This window comes from Euwallacea similis, chromosome 10 (genome assembly GCF_039881205.1).
Source record: "Euwallacea similis isolate ESF13 chromosome 10, ESF131.1, whole genome shotgun sequence".
In the NCBI taxonomy this organism is placed as follows: Eukaryota; Metazoa; Arthropoda; class Insecta; order Coleoptera; family Curculionidae; genus Euwallacea; species Euwallacea similis.
In genome coordinates, this window is record NC_089618.1 from 2,864,873 (window position 1) to 2,881,912 (window position 17,040).

At 39.0% G+C, this 17,040-nt stretch overlaps 3 protein-coding genes and 2 long non-coding RNA genes across 7 annotated transcripts in view; 2 read left to right on the plus strand and 3 right to left on the minus strand.

Annotated features, from left to right (window-relative positions):
- The first annotated feature begins 330 nt into the window (after positions 1 to 330).
- Positions 331 to 8,658, plus strand: Atg13 (Autophagy-related 13). Of its 2 annotated transcripts, none has more exons than XM_066394694.1 (5): positions 331 to 828; positions 937 to 1,231; positions 1,290 to 1,539; positions 5,819 to 6,104; positions 7,225 to 8,658. In XM_066394694.1, the coding sequence occupies exons 1-5, from the start codon at positions 667 to 669 to the stop codon at positions 7,435 to 7,437; spliced, it is 1,206 nt and encodes a 401-aa protein (XP_066250791.1). In that variant the 5' UTR covers positions 331 to 666; the 3' UTR covers positions 7,438 to 8,658. The 2 variants fall into 2 exon arrangements, with proteins under 2 accessions (XP_066250791.1, XP_066250790.1); XM_066394693.1 differs by having other exon boundaries at positions 334 to 828; positions 5,819 to 6,113.
- Positions 1,783 to 2,451, minus strand: LOC136411898 (uncharacterized). Its single transcript, XR_010752364.1, has 2 exons — positions 2,016 to 2,451; positions 1,783 to 1,963 (listed from the first exon to the last, which is right to left on the minus strand). It is a non-coding gene; the product is annotated as an uncharacterized lncRNA (long non-coding RNA).
- Positions 3,549 to 4,587, plus strand: LOC136411897 (uncharacterized). Its single transcript, XR_010752363.1, has 2 exons — positions 3,549 to 3,790; positions 4,149 to 4,587. It is a non-coding gene; the product is annotated as an uncharacterized lncRNA (long non-coding RNA).
- A 290-nt stretch (positions 8,659 to 8,948) lies between the features above and the next one.
- LOC136411384 (tonsoku-like protein) lies at positions 8,949 to 14,131 on the minus strand. The gene is made up of 13 exons (XM_066393927.1): positions 14,004 to 14,131; positions 13,655 to 13,906; positions 13,437 to 13,599; positions 13,137 to 13,384; positions 12,910 to 13,083; positions 12,650 to 12,853; positions 11,924 to 12,486; positions 11,711 to 11,870; positions 11,524 to 11,653; positions 10,378 to 11,220; positions 10,138 to 10,328; positions 9,403 to 10,084; positions 8,949 to 9,347 (listed from the first exon to the last, which is right to left on the minus strand). Exons 1-13 carry the CDS (start codon positions 14,014 to 14,016, stop codon positions 9,044 to 9,046), a joined length of 3,927 nt encoding a protein of 1,308 aa, XP_066250024.1. The 5' UTR covers positions 14,017 to 14,131; the 3' UTR covers positions 8,949 to 9,043.
- A 1,525-nt stretch (positions 14,132 to 15,656) lies between these two features.
- Positions 15,657 to 17,040, minus strand: part of LOC136411389 (discoidin domain-containing receptor 2-like) — a 47,596-nt gene continuing 46,212 nt past the window's right edge. Inside the window, exons 13-16 of one of the 2 annotated variants that reach the window (XM_066393933.1) lie at positions 16,700 to 16,792; positions 16,501 to 16,642; positions 16,296 to 16,445; positions 15,657 to 16,238 (exon numbers count right to left, since the gene is read on the minus strand). In XM_066393933.1, the coding sequence (XP_066250030.1) occupies positions 16,089 to 16,238; positions 16,296 to 16,445; positions 16,501 to 16,642; positions 16,700 to 16,792 (535 nt within the window). In that variant the 3' untranslated portion in view covers positions 15,657 to 16,088. Of the gene's footprint in view, positions 16,446 to 16,500; positions 16,643 to 16,699; positions 16,793 to 17,040 lie in introns of both variants that reach the window. The other variant, XM_066393932.1, reaches the window with a different exon arrangement.

Sequence of the window (17,040 nt, forward strand, 5' to 3'; positions counted from 1 at the left end):
ATTTTAATTAATAATAAAAAATTATATTAGTGGTTATGACAAATTTGTAATAATAACAATTGATAATTAAGCAAATACTAGAGCTATTATTAGTTAAGAAATATTTTGGGTTTTCTTGGAAAAACTTGTACCACCATCTACCAGCCGGTAGTGCAACCTTAGCTTTTTCAATGGGAATCATCTCGAGGTATGATATCTGATTCCCGGGTGCTCTGGACATGAACCTATCTCACTCTAATTGGTCCAAAATGATGGTAAAAAGGGAGACAAGAGAATAGCTTCAAGTTCTCGGAGTTTAATAACAACTCCATGCTCGGCTGGAGACGCCTGATTGGAGTAGTTAACAGATATTTTGACCAATGCCAGGTACGACACGTATCTATAACGCAAAGTTTAGTTGACATTCCTGGCAGTAGAGGCTCGTTCAGTCAACGTCAAAATAAACTGCTGTTGAGTTGTGGGTTTAGATTGGGTTTTGCACGTTTTTTCCAAGAAAACTGCTACAAATCCAGATCCTCTATAGTTATCTTTATTGCTAAATATTCCAGGAAGTGCCAGAATTATAGTGCTCACATATGAAGTGAAAAAATCAGCAACTTCGTGTCGTTTGCTCGGCCAGTTGCAGTGCCAGTTTTCGGGCGGGTAAACTTCTCCAAACAGTTCCAAATGAAAAGGGACCTCAAAATGAAGATATCCAGAACCGACAAAAAGGAGCTAGACAAGTTCACCAAATTCCTGACTCTGAAAGCCACTGAAGTGATCGTCCAGAGCCGTTTGGGCGAGAAAGTCTCCACACCCTGTAAGCTGCATGCAAGTGGGCCAGATTGGGTAAGTTCCTTTATCTGTTTTTATCGTTACAGACGGTTATTGTGTGCAAATTTTACCGTGAAACTCAAACAGACATAGAATTACCAAAAAAATAAATAAATTTTACAGTTTAACCTAAACATAACTGAAGTCCCAGAGGTGGTTATTGAAGCCAAAAGGGTGCTCAATGACAGTGGTGATTTATTGCTCTCTAGAAAGTTTCCTTTTTGTGTGGAAATATCTCTACGTACTGCTGAGGGCGACAGCATGGTTTTAGAGACGTGGTGTACCAGGTATCTTAACGAGCAATGTGATCATAGCACCACCAATAGCCAAACCATATACAACCGAATGGGTATTATTTTAAAGTCTCTAGTTTCAGTAACTAGGGTGACTCCTGCATATAAACTATCTCGCAGGCAAGGTGAATACTTGTCCCTGAGGTCTCCAAGACAGGAAATTACCATATGTTTGTATTAAAGGTCCGGACTCTTATGTGATGTGCTATAGAATGTACATGGATGAGCCCCGGAACCACTGTTTAGGGGAGGGTTTTAAGACAGCCCGAGTAGGGCAGATTTGTACTTCTATGGGAACCTTACAGCTCAGCTGTGCCTATCGCACCAAAATGACCATTTCGCCCACCCAAACCAGCAGGGACAATTCACTTATGCTGAAAAGTGACCATTTCAACACAAATTTGAGCCCCAAGAATCGAAGATACAGCCAGAGGTAAGTAGTTTTTTTGCTTGTAGAGAATATTATTTCCTTGGTGATTTCACACCTACGTCTGTATTATGTATGTGACTTGATTGGGTACTTTCTAATGCATAAATTTGCTGGCCTGGGTTGAGTTGAATGGTTTGAGTTTGCCTTTATTTGGGTTCAGAGACACTGTCGCCTACGTAATTGGTAGGATCCCACGCCACAGGAAAGGGTGCCACTGCAGTTATATGAATCATATTAGAACAATGCCAGTTGTGCAGGATTTTATTTGGAATGTTTTCAAACGTTCAAAATATGTTTTTCTTTCCGTGTTCGTGTCAAGGCGGTCCTCAGGAACTTGTTTACGTTACGCAAGGCCGTTTGTGGGGACTCTGTGGTCTGAGTCACGTAGACTCATCGTAGATCAAAATATTGTTTTCTTCCTTAAAGTCTAAAATCGTATCTATTGACTCATGTCAGATGTTCGACCTAGTTATTGATACCTTTTAAAGTGCACGAGAAGGAAATTCCTTTACAGATAAATCATAATCGCAGGCCTCGGTCATTAATTTCCACAAAGGTCGTTGCCTTCTTACACGGCTTTGCATCGGAATTCCATCGTTAGGAATGTGGAAAATGACGTTTCTGCCGCTGCTCTTTACTACAAGGAAACGCGGTTGTAGCTCTGAAAACGCGAAAATTTGCAGTTTGCAGCCCTGAACTTTGCTCCGAGTTGTGAAATAGCTGGGGCTATTTTTAGCCTGTCGGAGTGGTTCTGCAATGGACTCTTCTCGGTTGGGTACCTCGCAACTATGCGCCGTGATATCCGGGGCATTTGTTGCCTAACATTAGCTTGCTTTTATTTATTTCTGGTTTTCATTAACTTCAGTATATTTTTTAAAACGCGGACGCCACTGAAAGGGCTGTAATTTTATTGTGGGATTTAGTGTGTAAGAAACAACTCGAATTTGAGAGTTCCAGTAGAGGAATTAAATTATTTTCCATAATCCCCTGAGTAGTGAAATGTTTCATTAAATTAAATCGAACTGTAAAATTAGATTTAAAGATAATTGACTTCACTGACATTTGCATGCCCAAAAAGACTCTTTGTAGGGAGCGTTAGCCTTTAAAAATAACCCTAATTTGAGTTTCTCAGCGGCGGCACTGAATATTTAGTTTTTACTACGGCCTCCTAATAGTTGAAATTCGACCTTTCACAAGGACAAACTCCGACTGTTATGGTGCACGTACACGACTACTTTCCAATAATATTGTTCGTCAATCAATTGCTATTATAAATGTATGTTTTTGACGTAATTTATACTTATTTTGTCGGCCAACTGGCGCCGGTGACCAGATAGGTATTACGAGGAGATTCCGACGATTTTACTCGTCGAAATTTGCATTTTTCTTGTTTATTTTTTGAGAGAATCGCCCATTTGTCAAATAAAGTATTCTGCCTTACTAGTTATAATGGTGAAACAATACAAAACCGGTTTCACCGAGTTTTCAACGATTTTCGATGCTATTTTCGACCCGCAAGGTTACTTTATCAAGCGTTTGCAATTTGCACTTTTGGGATGCTAATTAAAAAAGAGAAATTTCTCTTAAGTAACGCTTATTTCTCAAGATATTGCAATCATATGTATTTGCACACCTATCGGCTGTATTAGAGGCTTGCGCAACGACTTCCTGCTCCCAGAGGTAAATCCTGCAAAACAGGATTTTTATTTGTTTATGTTTATTGCATCGCGCACGATAGCAGTTAATGCCTCAATCGTGTTACGCCGTTATTATTTAATGTAATCAATTCTGAAACAACATTCTACACCCGTGATTATGTCATTGTTTATCAGCGGAGCTTTGGGTCAACCCAGGGAAATGGCAACACATCACCTGGCGTTTTAACAATATTTATGATAGTTGTCATAGATGCAACGTTGCCGGACAAGGGCGTAAATCTAAAAAATTAAAGACGTTTAACGTGTAGCTGCGTAAAAACGAAAACTCCTCAGAGATATCCTCTCACAAACCATTCAAGTCCGTTGTTTTTCCCTTTGAATAGCGGCGCGGTTCAAAGTCCACGGTATGCGCTTTTCAATACGGTTTAGATCGGGGAGGCAGTGAGGTCTCAGTCATTCCTTCTTGCAGTACAGTTGTGGCGCGCAGTCGGCGGTTACTTTTAGCGCAATTCGCGGCTTTGAAAGTGCGGTTTTTGGCCTGTAAAAGTCAAGACTTTGGTGAATATGGTTGGGACCACCATGAGATACTTATTCCGGTTAGTATGGGTCTCGGCCTAAGCTGTTACAATTTGCCTTCAGTGGAGGGATTTAAACACTTTATTTCTTGATCCTAAGATTAAGTGACCTTATCGAGTGTGGAAGGAACCCGTTCGATACGCCCTTGTTGCCGCAAATGATCACCGGAATAAATAACCTAAATAGTTGTTTAGTTAATGATGATAATAATGTTAGTAGCAATTATAAAACAAATATAAATGGACCAGTCCTGGTACGTTAAAAGACCGGTCCTCGTATACAACTCCCTTATCTAAAGCTTCGTCAGTTGGACGTGGAAAAACATATTCGCCGCCGTTTGGCATTATTTAAGTACCCACTTTGATAACGCGGACGTAGGTCGAGCCGCGTCAGGCGTGTGTCTCTCTTATTGGTCAGCACCAGGGCAGCTGTCACCGCATTTACAGGCTTCTCTAGATGCATTAGAAGCAACATTACAAAGAGCCCAAAAATCTGACATCGTCAATAGGCTTTATAGTTGATTTAGTCCTATGTTGCTGTTGTTAACGAATGATAAGTTTGTACTGTTATTGTTATTAGATAAATAAATATGGAAAGTAACTAATCTAATCGAAGAAGCGGGGTCGTTGACCGCCTTTGAGGTTTCATTAGGACCACATTGTTTGCAAATTTGCTTTGAATATTTAGGAAAAAATTAATTCACTCTGTGACGATGGTACCAATGACTTGGCAGTTAGGAATAGGACATAATGTAAGTTTATTAGAATTGCATCAATAAATTGCTGGGCAGCTATTTGTGTGTTGTTACCCTTAGCAACCAGTTTTCTTATGATTGCAATAAAATCTAAGTAATCGTGGCTTTTTTGCATAATCGGTCGACTTTTACTCTCGGGGCTCGTGACAGCCAAACACGTTTCACCAAGGACGTTAGTTGGAAACGCAACGACCTTTACTACCCATAACCATTTTCTCAAACTATACCGGATGTTGATGAATGAATAATACCACTCTCCCATGTTCAAGCCTCATTATTATTCTACTCATAGTCTAAAAGGGGAAGTCCTGAATGGGCATTTTTTAGACATTAGACGGCAAGAAAGTCTTGAGATTAATCAAATTTCTCTCCAGTTCGAGGATTTTTAGGGGTTTGAAAGTATCTACTTTAGTAGAATTTATGTCAATAAATGATCGTGTAAATAGAAGGAATTTTGTGGTTCAAATAGGTTCAGTTCAGAGTTCCAGTAGTGGCTTCAAACTACTTCTCCCTACTTCTTCAATATGTAATAGAAAATTTAATTGAATACTTTGCATCACTAGAATTTATGTTACGAAAAATAGTGTCATTAGGAGGACTTTATATGCTATATAGTATATGCTAAAAACCTGCTTCAGCTAAGACTTTCAGTAGTGGCCCTCAATAATTTCCTGCAGTTTGTTAACTTTTCACCATTCTGTCAGGAAGATTTAAGGAAACTTTGCCGTGTTGGTTTCAATTGAAACTATCAGGTGGTGTTAAGCACCATATATTACATTCACCATTTTGTCGGGATGACAAATAAAATCAGTGTTATTGGTTTCAATTTCAGTCAGACCTATAGTCATGTAGACACCCTCGAGAGCATTTACTATCTTACCAAGATGACTTTTAAATTAAATTTCCTTCCGAATTTGACATGATTTTATTATATATTCGCCGTTGTGCATTCACCATTGGGTCAAGGTTTTTTTAAAATAAAATTTTTTTTCTTTGTTTGAATAGCACCTTTTACTTGGAGGTTCGGAACTCGATTAGGTATGCACTTCAATCGTAATGATCTATTGAATAAAAATTCCAATCAAGTGCCGTACGTCTGCCTTTTCCTTTCCATTATTAGCCAAGGCCGCGTACCGGGCACCCGCCAGACTTTGACTAATTGGGATTTCGCCGTTATTTTTGGCCTCGGTCAGCAAAAACTTTCGACCACTATCATTGGAATTTCGTCGTTCATACGAAGCTTTGTTCCAATCCGTGAAGGAATGTCGATATTGATGACTGTTTTTCTTTTCAGCGACGATCGCACCTCGTCCTTATCCGAAACGATGAAAGTCGGGGCATTTGCCGAGAGGAAAATGAAACATTTTGAAGAGCCGCTGTTGGACCTGCCCCTTTGCACTTTTTTCGCAGACACTCTCGCCCTAAACAAGACTGAAGAGTTGGCGTCTCCCGAGAATGAGAGATTGAGCGGAGAGGATGGTGCACAACAGAAGACTGAATCTGAGAAAAACGAGAAAAATGGAAATCTTACCACGCAGCCAGAGGTGTCCATGGTGTCCACCGGCGACGATTTTATCATGGTAGACTTGGTAATTTTCATTTTTGGCTGATTTTGCTTTCCTTTGCATGCCACTAACGCCTCACTCATTGCTCAAATATTTACGTAACGAATATGTACCCAAATTTGTTGTAAACAAGTTCAGGGTCGGGTATTTTTAGCCTGCTATTTCGAATGATCAGACATTTGATGTTGGTCTATTCCTGCTTTAGAAGACTTGTTTTTTGACCTTATTGATTGACCCAATATTATCGGAAGGAAAATTTAGATCGGTGGGCACAATATTATATCAGTTGTTGTCTTGATTTTAAAGGGCTTTACGTGACCTCTATAGAGGCCATAATGAGTGGTATAATTTTATCAGCAATTTAATTGCATTTGTCAGTAATTGTTTATGATTTTTTCTAAAAAATATTTTATCTAACGATGTTTTCTCCGAGAAGTATTATTATATGATGCCATTAATTCATTGTTTAGATTTTCAAGGCTATAGTGCAGGGAAATATTGCTTCTTGCGATAACTTGTAATTGCAAATTCAATGGGGTTTTTGATAATACCTACGGCGCCGGGTTGAGTAATTGCTTGTGTTTTTTTCGTCGAGAGGGATTTAAACTTCGTGATAAAGTGCTTGTAAAATGTCACAGATAAGATAAATCATTTGTTCTAATGTCTAATTTTCGGAATTTTAATAAAAATTGTAAATTTTGAATTTAATCACCTAAGATTCATATTCCCACATATTTTGTTTAGAATTTTCCCTTTATCATCCCCTATAAGTCGCTGTTTCAAAATTGAAGAAAAACTATACTCAGCGAGCAAAATAATTTTATGAATAAAATAATGCAAACAATTTAGAAAACTACGTGTTTTAGGCAACCAGTAATACGTGAGGTTTGGAGTGTTTTAAACTAAAATTTGCAGTATACCCATACGTCGCCACAAAAAACTTAAGAGAAATTGTTAGTAATTTGCTATTAAGGGTTTTCATCAAAAGGTTGAAACTAAGATTGGTCGTTGATTTATCACTTTAACGTTGTTGTTTTTTTTTTTAATTAAACATTACTAATCCTTGAAATAACCCTTGTTTCCCCCTTGCTGGCATCTCAAAATGGAAAGACTTAATCCAAGCTTTTTCTTGCAGAAAACGCCGTTTGCGAAACCACCCTCTGAGAAATTCGAACTAACCCAGTTCTTTAGGGAGTGGCAGCAGGCTCCGCCCCTTGAGGCCTTTAAGGAGGTGCACCCCGTAGAGGTAACCGAGCTCCAGAAACAGCTGGAAACGTTTGAGAGTGACCTGAACGAGTTCGATAGCATCGTGCAGACACTTTGCCAGAGCTCGCCAAACAACAACTGAGACAAAGACTTCCGTGCCGGAGATATTATTTATTTATTTTCCCCTCCTTTTGTATATGCATTTTAAAAATGTGCCCAAAATTGTAGGTTTACGTACCGCGAATATAATCCCCATGTGATTGGTTTTTGTATGCGACGTTTTAGATCGGCCATAATCGCTCCGGTTCCGGGGATGCTGTGACGTGTCATGGCACCTTCGGAAAGGAGTTAATTTGATTGTATCCGGTTTAAATACGGGAATGTCTGGGACTGCTTTAGGCGTCTGCGCATATCATTTAGTATCGGGAACCGGAAACACCTTAACCTGAAGACTGAGCAGAGGACGGCAGTGGCCTCACTTAAGTGTGAATGAATAGTTTTATCGACTGAACGCGCTTATTAGTATGTAATTAATCGGAAATTGTGATGCTTTGTGTTGTTACAGTATGGGTGGGAAGTAATGGTTTTTCGGCCACTTTAGGGAATGTAGTTTACGGTCAATTGAAGCAATTACTATTGAATTTATTCAAAGTTTATCGAGAGTGTTTTCGAGAGAGCTGATGTTTAATTAATGTAGTTAATTTATTAAGCCGTACGAGTGCTTGGACTATGTAAGGCTAAGTCATTTATTTACTTAAAACCTGGATCTAGGAATCGCCCTGATGTGAGCAATGCAGTTACGCGATCTTCCAGGAATTTCCGAACAAGTCGAAGCTTAACCTTGAAGACCGCTTATGTGACTTCATTGCCTATTCAAATGCTTACGTAACTTATTGTTTTGCAGGCAGGAATATTGTGAATGCATTTTCGCATTCTTTACAGTCATTCAAGAGATATTCGGAACAGTTTTTGCTTCTAAAACAGTTTTGCTCAATGTGCAACCATTTTGTAACATTATAGCTTTATTTACTGTAGTTTTTGATCGTTTTTTAGCGAGGGAAACTGTGTATGTATGTCCTTTTCAGTCTATTTTTACAATTGCCCAATATCTGTATCAATATACAGTTTTCTATGAAAATTTGAATGCGTCATATGTAATATTCATGGCGCCGTCTAGCTATTGAATTCAACTTGTGCTGCGTTTTGGCTACAGTTTTAGTGAAGCCAATGTACTGGACAGTTTCTTTTCGTTAATAAAATGTTATATTAAAGCTTGAGTGTGAGGCGCGTTTTCTTTGTAAACAATTTGGAGAAGTTTTAATTCAATTGTATTTTTATTTAAATAAAAGTATGTTTATCTTAAGGAATCTGCCTTTCGTTGTAGTTATGTGAAGTAAACTATGAAATATCCAAGGTACTATTGAGGACTATCCGAAATTTCTTCTGAAACTAATAGTTCTTCTAATAATCCATTACAAATATTGGTGGAGTTTTTGTATTCGAAAAATAAAATGACGAATGCCCTGAAAACATTTTTTTTACCGCCATTAGTATGATACCTTACTTAGTACATCATAGATAACGTCACTTCCAACCATAATTAATTTCGAATAATTCACTACAGATGAGGATATTTAAGTATTTTTATTTACTACAAAAATAATTTACATGATAATTAATTACTCTTAAAATTATAAAGCGTATTTTTCATTAAACTAGGGAATTTAACAAGTTATATAATATCAATATTAAGAATTCAACATCACAGTAAAAATCCCTCGCTTCATAACTACCTTCAAATCCTCTCCACAGCTCTGTCTAAACATATGTTCTAAAGAGTCACAGTATTCGGAGGCACAAATCTTGAGTTTGGCCTTGCTTTTCAGGTCGATGTTCCAGCCATTGTCTTCCCTATTAAAGTAGGTCCAAATATTGTCGCAATAGCATAGATTTATGTAATCCATGTTCCCGTGTTCCAAGAGTCTTCTTAAGCTAACGGAGGTCAGATCTGGGTTGTAAGAGGCCTTTATCGATTCAATATTAGGAGCCGAGCTATTTGAATGGAAAAGAAACAATATTTAGATTAAAAATCGAAAGAAAAACTCACCGCAGTAATTCAAAAAGATCAGAATCACACACTCCGCACTCCTCTAAGTAGATCTTCTGCATAGTCATATGGTCGCTGCCGAAAATGTCCAAAATCTGCCTCAAAGCCCTTTCAGTTTTATTCCTGGACACGTTCAAATATCTCAGCACACCGCCGTCTAGCCATTGCATCGTGTTCTTAATCCCCGCATTCGTCAACTGGTTATAACTGACATCAAATTCCTCAACAGTTTTCAAAGACACCTTAAAATATAGAGGTTCAAAGAGACCCACGTTCCGCATGCACAGTCGCTTCAAATTAAGATGTTTAGCGATGATATTTAAATCTCTTAAAAAAGAATTTTTCAGGTTAATGTTATCGCTAATATCTAGATGCCAGAGTCGTTCCAGAGAGGATCCATGAGCAACTATGCTATTGGCCAAAATCTCCAGGTGGTTCCTTTGGAGTCCGGTACAGCTGAGATTGAGGACTTCCAAATTGGGCAGAGTCCCCATGGCGGAGCCCAGCAAAGTTATTGATTGGGGATTGAGGAAATTCCCGCTTAAGTTAATTTCTGTTAGTGATTTTTGGTTAATCACAGACTTAAGAAGAGGATTGATATCGTCGAATAAGAAGCCGCGTGAGGACAGATCTAGACTCACTGAGAGGTTTTCAATAAAGGAGCTGATGGTTTGGGACGGATCTAAGAGATATGGAGATATGATTTACTTTTTTTAATTTTTAGTGGGAACTTACCGATTCCCATGTTGGCGCATATTTCCTTGTATTTTTCCAATACTGAGGGAAGTGTCCATTGCACTACTGTCCCTATCACTCTCTCGGCTTGCAAACTCCCCATGGGGAAGAGCAAATTTAATGGGTCATTCTCGTTTAAAATTGCCCCGTTTGCGGTCTCCAATTCCAGCACGGGCATCATAAACTCTTTACTATAAACTCGTTTATTTCAAACTGTCTCTGGAAGAAATTATTACTCACCTTTCGTATCTGAGCGCAGCCTCTTGCGCCAGCCATTTAATGTTTTTGTCCTGTAGCTGTGACAGAAAGAGAGGCACTCGAAAGAGTTTTTTGTTGATTTCTACGTCAACAAAGAGCATAGGATTCGAATGAGTCGCTACAATTTGCGAGGGAACAACACTAGAAGGAAGTGCAGACGTGGAGTCTGCTTCTGCGTGAATGTTTCTGGTAGCTGAGTAGATATTTTTGCGCGCTGCCCCTGTGTTGAAGTCAGAATCCAATAAAGTTACCTGTTTTTTCTTGGTTGAGTGGTTGCCGTCGCTACTGGCGTTAGAGTAACGTCGTTGATTGGGAATTGGATCTTCAAGGGGTGAGTCTGAAGCTATATTTGAGCAATGCGAAGTTTTTGCTGGTGATTTGTGCGCGATTTTAGCTGGAGAGTTATGCCCCAAAATAAAATCCCCAGTTTTTCTCTTCTTATTTTTGGTTTGCTTCACATCTTCTTCCAACCAATCTTCAGCCTCAACAAACTCGGCCTCATCAATTAAAGCGGCTCTTTTAGGACAAGTCGAAGGGGACTGCTTTTGAGGTTTATAACGTAGATTTTGCATCACTCTCTGATACTCTTCGGATATACTCTTGTCGCTCACATGCGAAACTTCATCATCACAACTATCTTCCTCTTGGATATTACGCCTTAAAAAACCCACATTCACGTTTAGATTGCACTCGATGTCTTTATCAAAAGCCGTCTTCATTGTGTCCTTTTGTCCGGCCTTCTCCAGTGCCTTTTGAAGCCGCTGTATTAGGCTGTGGTACAAGGTTAATTGTTCTTCGGGTAAATTGTCCTCAACACGATCATACCTAATTTTTGCAATAAAAGAATTAGAAGGGAATAACAGTCTATTTGATAAATTTCAATTTGAAATAAAGATCGCATCTTACAGATAGCAATATTTTGTTAAGCAAAAAAATTTGTTAAACCTAATATTGTGTGGAAGTACTATAAGTAAAAAGAAAATGGAAAATGGTGTAGGTGTCATTTCATTCAGGATTGACCATTATTAAAAAATTAAGCCTGTGCCATATTATTGAAGCCTTAAATAGTTAAGGCGACGTAGTCTTGCCATTTCACTATATGAAGTTTACGTTATAAACTCAACTTACCATCGTTTTAATTCAAAAAGTGGTGTGTTTCCGTCGTCGGTTTTAGCAACGGCGTAAGCTCCTCGATTCAACAACAGCTCCACGACTTCCAAGTGACCGTTGCTAGCCGCATCATGCAGGGGCGTTATTCCTTTCAGGTCGAATTATTAGCTCGTAAACTAATCTTTGAATGGCAAAATATAAGTACCATTGCATTCGGAACCACCGCGATCATTGATGGACGCCTTTTGGTCTAGCAACAGCCGCACAATATCCAGATGTCCGTGCACTGCCGCTTCGTGCAAAGGCAGCCATCCCGCGTTGTCTCTGACGTTAACTGGATGGTCCACATCTAACCAGTATTTCACCTAGAAGGCCGTAAAGAGTGCTCGATCCTCAAATGGTTTTTAGGCTAACAAACCATTTTCAAATTTCCTTTAATACAGGCCACATGCAAGGGCCATTCTCCGTTCAAATTCTTCTTGAATTTGATGTTGCTTTGCTTGCGACGCCTAGTCATTTGCGCCCCTTTCTCTGGTACGTCATTGTCCGATTCTTCAGATATATCCGTAATCTCACTGAGAACTATGTCCTCACCGATAGGAACTTTAGTTGAGTCTTCACTTTCGCATTCTGAGGAAGAACTCTCCGCCTCCTCTTCTTCCTCCAACTGTTCATTCAGTCTCTGCAAATGCCTCTCAATTTTGAAGGCCTCTTTATGTCCAAACGATCTTCTTAAAAATTCCACGTAACGCTTCGCCACGTATTTTTCCTCTTTAAGGTTTTGTTTTTTTCTGCAATAAGTTAAACCCCTCTCATATATGGCCTTAATTTGCTCGGCCTCGTCTTTGGCCATTTCTTTCAAATCGGCAATTTTGCACATAGTGTTTAGGCTTTCTTTTATATTGTTTTTGCATAGGTCGTACTCTTTTTCAAAGTAGAGTTCTGCCTCCTTGTAATCACCATTGTCTTTGTATGTTTCACCTGGAGGGAAAAAGGAAATTTTATTGAATATCTAGTATTGTATCTTGAAAATAATAGTGTTTTATCAAAGTCAGTGGTGTCACACTATCGCTAACGGAAGAAATTCATTTTTCTTGACTTCTGAGTAGATTTTTCCCTACAAAAGAAACATGAATAAACTTACCCAAACTGTAGTAACACTCTCCCAATTCCTTATCGCTGACCCCGGTTCGCTCGGCCGCATCTAGCATCTTCTTGTAATACTCAATGGCCTTTGAGAAGTTCTTTAAATTACATGCCCCATCACCCATTTTCTCATATAACACTTTCAGTTGCTTCTGCTCATTGCATACTATAATTTCGTCTTCAATTTTACACATTGCAGCCACTAAAAATTATTTCAAAGTTATACCTATTTTATTAAGATTAAAAGTGGGTTCCTACCAACTCTCAAATGCTTCTCAATAACTGTCTTCTCATTCTTATTAGGAGTCTTAAACTTATAGGCTTTTCGAAGCACCTGCTTGGCCCCCTGAAAGTCAGCAAGTTTAATCAATGTTTCTGCTTTAGCCAGCAGAGCTGCACAGATCAATTCGACTCTCTTGTGACTCAATTTCTCTAAAAATATTATTCTTGATATCCCATGAAAACACCAAATTTAGACTGCTTGCTTGCAACTTCCACTGCTAAATTGTAGTTTTTTATGGTGTCCTGGAAGTTTTCCTGCTTTTCAAATAATGACGCCAGGGAAAGATAGCCACGATAAAGTTGCTCGAAAAAATCGTGCTTCAGGCAGATTTTAATGCTCTTTTCATACAGTTGAAATGAAGTGTCATAGTCGCCCAAGTACTCTTTGACAAGGCCCAAATTGGAAAATAGACGGGCAATCATATCTTGTTTTTCTAGCCCATCGGAGAGGCTAAAAAAAACAGAATAACCACAATATTTGAGGCTCAGAGACTGTGACGAACCTCTCGCATTTCTTCATGCTCCTTACAAAATAGCCATAAGCCTCATTGAGAAGCTTTGTATTACCCTCACTTAAAGTCTCTAAAAACCAGGTTAAATATAAATGCCCTAGTTGAGCCAAGGCTCTTTGCTGTTCCAGAGCATTCTGCTCCTGCACTGCCACTTCTATAATAAACAATAGATCTTACTTTCAATCATTATGACTTCTTCAGAAAATTACCATGATAGATTTTAAAGTGCTGCAATGTCTTTGTAAAATCCTGAAGCCCCATATAGGCTTCCCCAAGTCCTCGTTGGGCTTGTGCATAGAGCAACATTTCCTTCTGTTCTTTGTAGATGTGGCAAAGCACTTCATACTCTTTGGTAGCATTCGAGAACTGACCAACTGATGAGTAGTATGAGGCAAGATCTGTGCAGGCAGAGAGAAGGGCTACAGTGTTGCCTGCGGCTTTCTGTTTTCTTTTTAGCAGTTCTATAGGTTTTAAATTGATTAAACATCAGACTTAACACTTATTTATTATGAAACTTACAGATTTCTGAATATTTTAATTGGGTTTTTCAGTACTTACTTTGCTTCTCCATGATAAAAACCTATAGAAAACACTTCGGGCACTGATATATAGAGATTTTAACTCAATTATGCTGTAAACAGTACAAGTAAACAAAACCAACATGTGTTCAAATAACAGTAAAGCTGTAAACACGCCGAAAAAGCGCGATTAGTAACTTTTCACGCTTCCATAATATACCAGGAGTTCGTTGTCAACATTTGTAGAAAAAGTGGGAATACGTGATTTACTCCTATTTGATATAGCACATACATATGCGGACGGTGGTGCCAAATTATGGAAGTATTCAGTAATTCGTCGGATGTAAGTCGTTTTTATACTAGTATTAGGTACATCAGAGTCTGGTGACTCCTGATAGTATTGGCAACGTTGGATGGCGCGTGCCTACGTGGTGTGGTGCGGGTGCCCGAACCAGTCCGAGTCTGCCCGAATTCAACTGTCAAACACAGCTGCATAATTTTGAAAGTGCGCCTAATTCTCATTGTGCACAGAATTTACTAAGTCCTAGCAATGTCTTCATTGGTGTTTTCATCCCCCGCTTTTACAGTTCACAGTTACCAACGTAGACCATTAGGTGATGAGCAGTGTACCGTGAAAGTATATACCTAATTTAACAACTGTTGCTTATTGAATACTTAGCACTGCCTTCGATAGATGGCGCCACCATGTGTAAGTGCGTTCTAAAGATTTTACAAATGGATTCCACCGAAACATGGTGTCGTTTGTTTGGGGATGTCTACAATACTTTCAAGTAAGTGTTTTAAAATCTTCTTTAATTATTGATTTATGAACAGTTCTCGCACTATAAATGTACTTTTAAAAGATACAAGCGGTTTCTTAGTTGCCTCAAGATAGGTCTGTATGTTTATCTTTACAAATATTTTAGCGCCAACTTATAACACGTAATAATGTAGGGTAGAAAACTAATGTTTTTAATTGTCCTAGTAGTATTATTAATTGTACAGTATAATTTACAAGCTTCCTCTAGGGATGTGGGGTTGTAAGTTCAGCCGGAATCCTGGATCATGGGGAAGTAGAGATAATAACTTTTTAGATAAGTTTGGGCACATCGAATTGCGGTTTTAGAGCTGTTAAAAATCGTGCGCACGCATCTGATTATTGGAAAGCAGAGGGAAAATTTTAAAACTAGTAGGGAAAATTTCGTTTTTGAGTCGGGACCAAGTCCAAGGGGATCGATTTTGGGGGGTTTGCAAAAAATAAAAACATAGGCTTGTAAACGTTGATTTTGTCTCTACTTAAATTTTGAAATGCTCTAGAAGTATGGTCGGGTCATATATCACAGCCAGTGGCGTGGCATAGATTTCGTAAATATTCAAGGCATTTATTCGTCCATGTCTCTACTCCCCAGCTCTAACGAGATTTCGGCTAAAACTTCCACTCAATTCCAGAAACTGGAGCAACAACAAATCAAACAACTAACAGCATTAATAACAGACATCTCAGGGATAAGAGTATATAGTGAAAGACACAGGAAACGGGGGAAAGGAGAAGGGGAAAACAGTGTGCTATCCTTAAGATATGCAGTCCAATAGTTCCTTACAGCCCTAAATTACCTTCTAAAGACTAAAACGATATTCAATTTAATAGCAAAAGTTAATCGTTACAGTAATATGTACTTCGTTGGTCCATCTAAAAATAGTAAGTATACGCTAATTTCCTTTGAAATTTAAAAATCTTCAAAACTTTCAAACCCCCTGCGCAGGCATTGAGCTCCGAATATTCACATAGTGACGTCAATGAGCAGTTGATTATGTATAATATACCTACACTTTTATATATCTACCTATACATAGTATATTTTCCAATTTCTCCCTCTCAGTCGCTCTCACAGCAATAAATAAACCTTCGTCTCTCTCTAATAATATAGCTCTATATCATTAATAAACAGCGTGATAATGATTGTCGAAAATAGGTCAGATGGGGGAACGATGATGATGAGTAATGGAAGCACTATAGTGACATAAGTAGAAATGTTCCTTAAAGAGAAACCACCGCGGGATCACATCTATATCTTCATGAGCCTTAGGGTATAAAGGGCCTAACCTACAGCTGAAATAAAATTCCTTATTCCATGGGAACATAGTCCTTGTTCACCCTCTTAAGGAAGGAGTGAATGAATTTGAAAGAGGGCCGATCGGTGTCGTCCCTGCACCAGCAACTGCACATCAAATCGTAGACGTCAGTGGAGCAGTTGGGAGGTTTATTGAGCAAGACCTTGGAAATAACTCCCGTCAAGCAACGGGCGAAAGGGACCTTAGGGCCAACACTCACCTGCAGCTCTCCCCCATAGTACATGTGTTCGGCATTCTGGATCACCTTCTCGTTGGAGAGGTTGGCAAAGGGTCTCTCGCAACAAAAATTCATAATCTCCCAAAGGGTGACTGCAAAGGCCCACACGGTGCTGGAGCACGAATATCGGTCCTAAATTCGGTGAAAATAAGCAGTGTAAACACCTCTTTTTGGACGTTAAAACTACCAGCAGGATGCTCTCCCAAGGGAGCCACCGTATTGGAGCTGGAGGCCGTCCCCCGATTTCAGCGTATTCTTTCCGGTACTGGGGCTTCGCCATTGCAATGTCGGTGATCTTGACGATGTACCCCCTTCCCACCAAACAATTCCTAGATTGGTATTTATTTAAAAGGGAATAAGCGAAACGAAAAATGAAGTAGAGGTACCTTGCAGCTAGATCCTTGTGAACCACATGCTTGGCTTCTAGGTACCTCATGCCGGAGGCGATTTGGGTGGCCATGTAGATCAGGCTGCCAGTGCTGAAACGGAGCGAATATTCATAAAAGAATTGAAGCCGAAATTGGGAACGGGGGATACTTTAAGTGAAAATCCTGCGCCATTTACGTATAGGTACTTCAATTACGCCAAAATTAATCTTCTGTTCATCAATTGTCAAGAAGATTCATTATTTTCGTTCTTTAAGAGAATCAGAAGTGTACTGAGGGGCAGTTATGCAACAAAAGGAGTTTATGCTTAGTTTAACTTTGAACTTAGCTGCAATAAAATT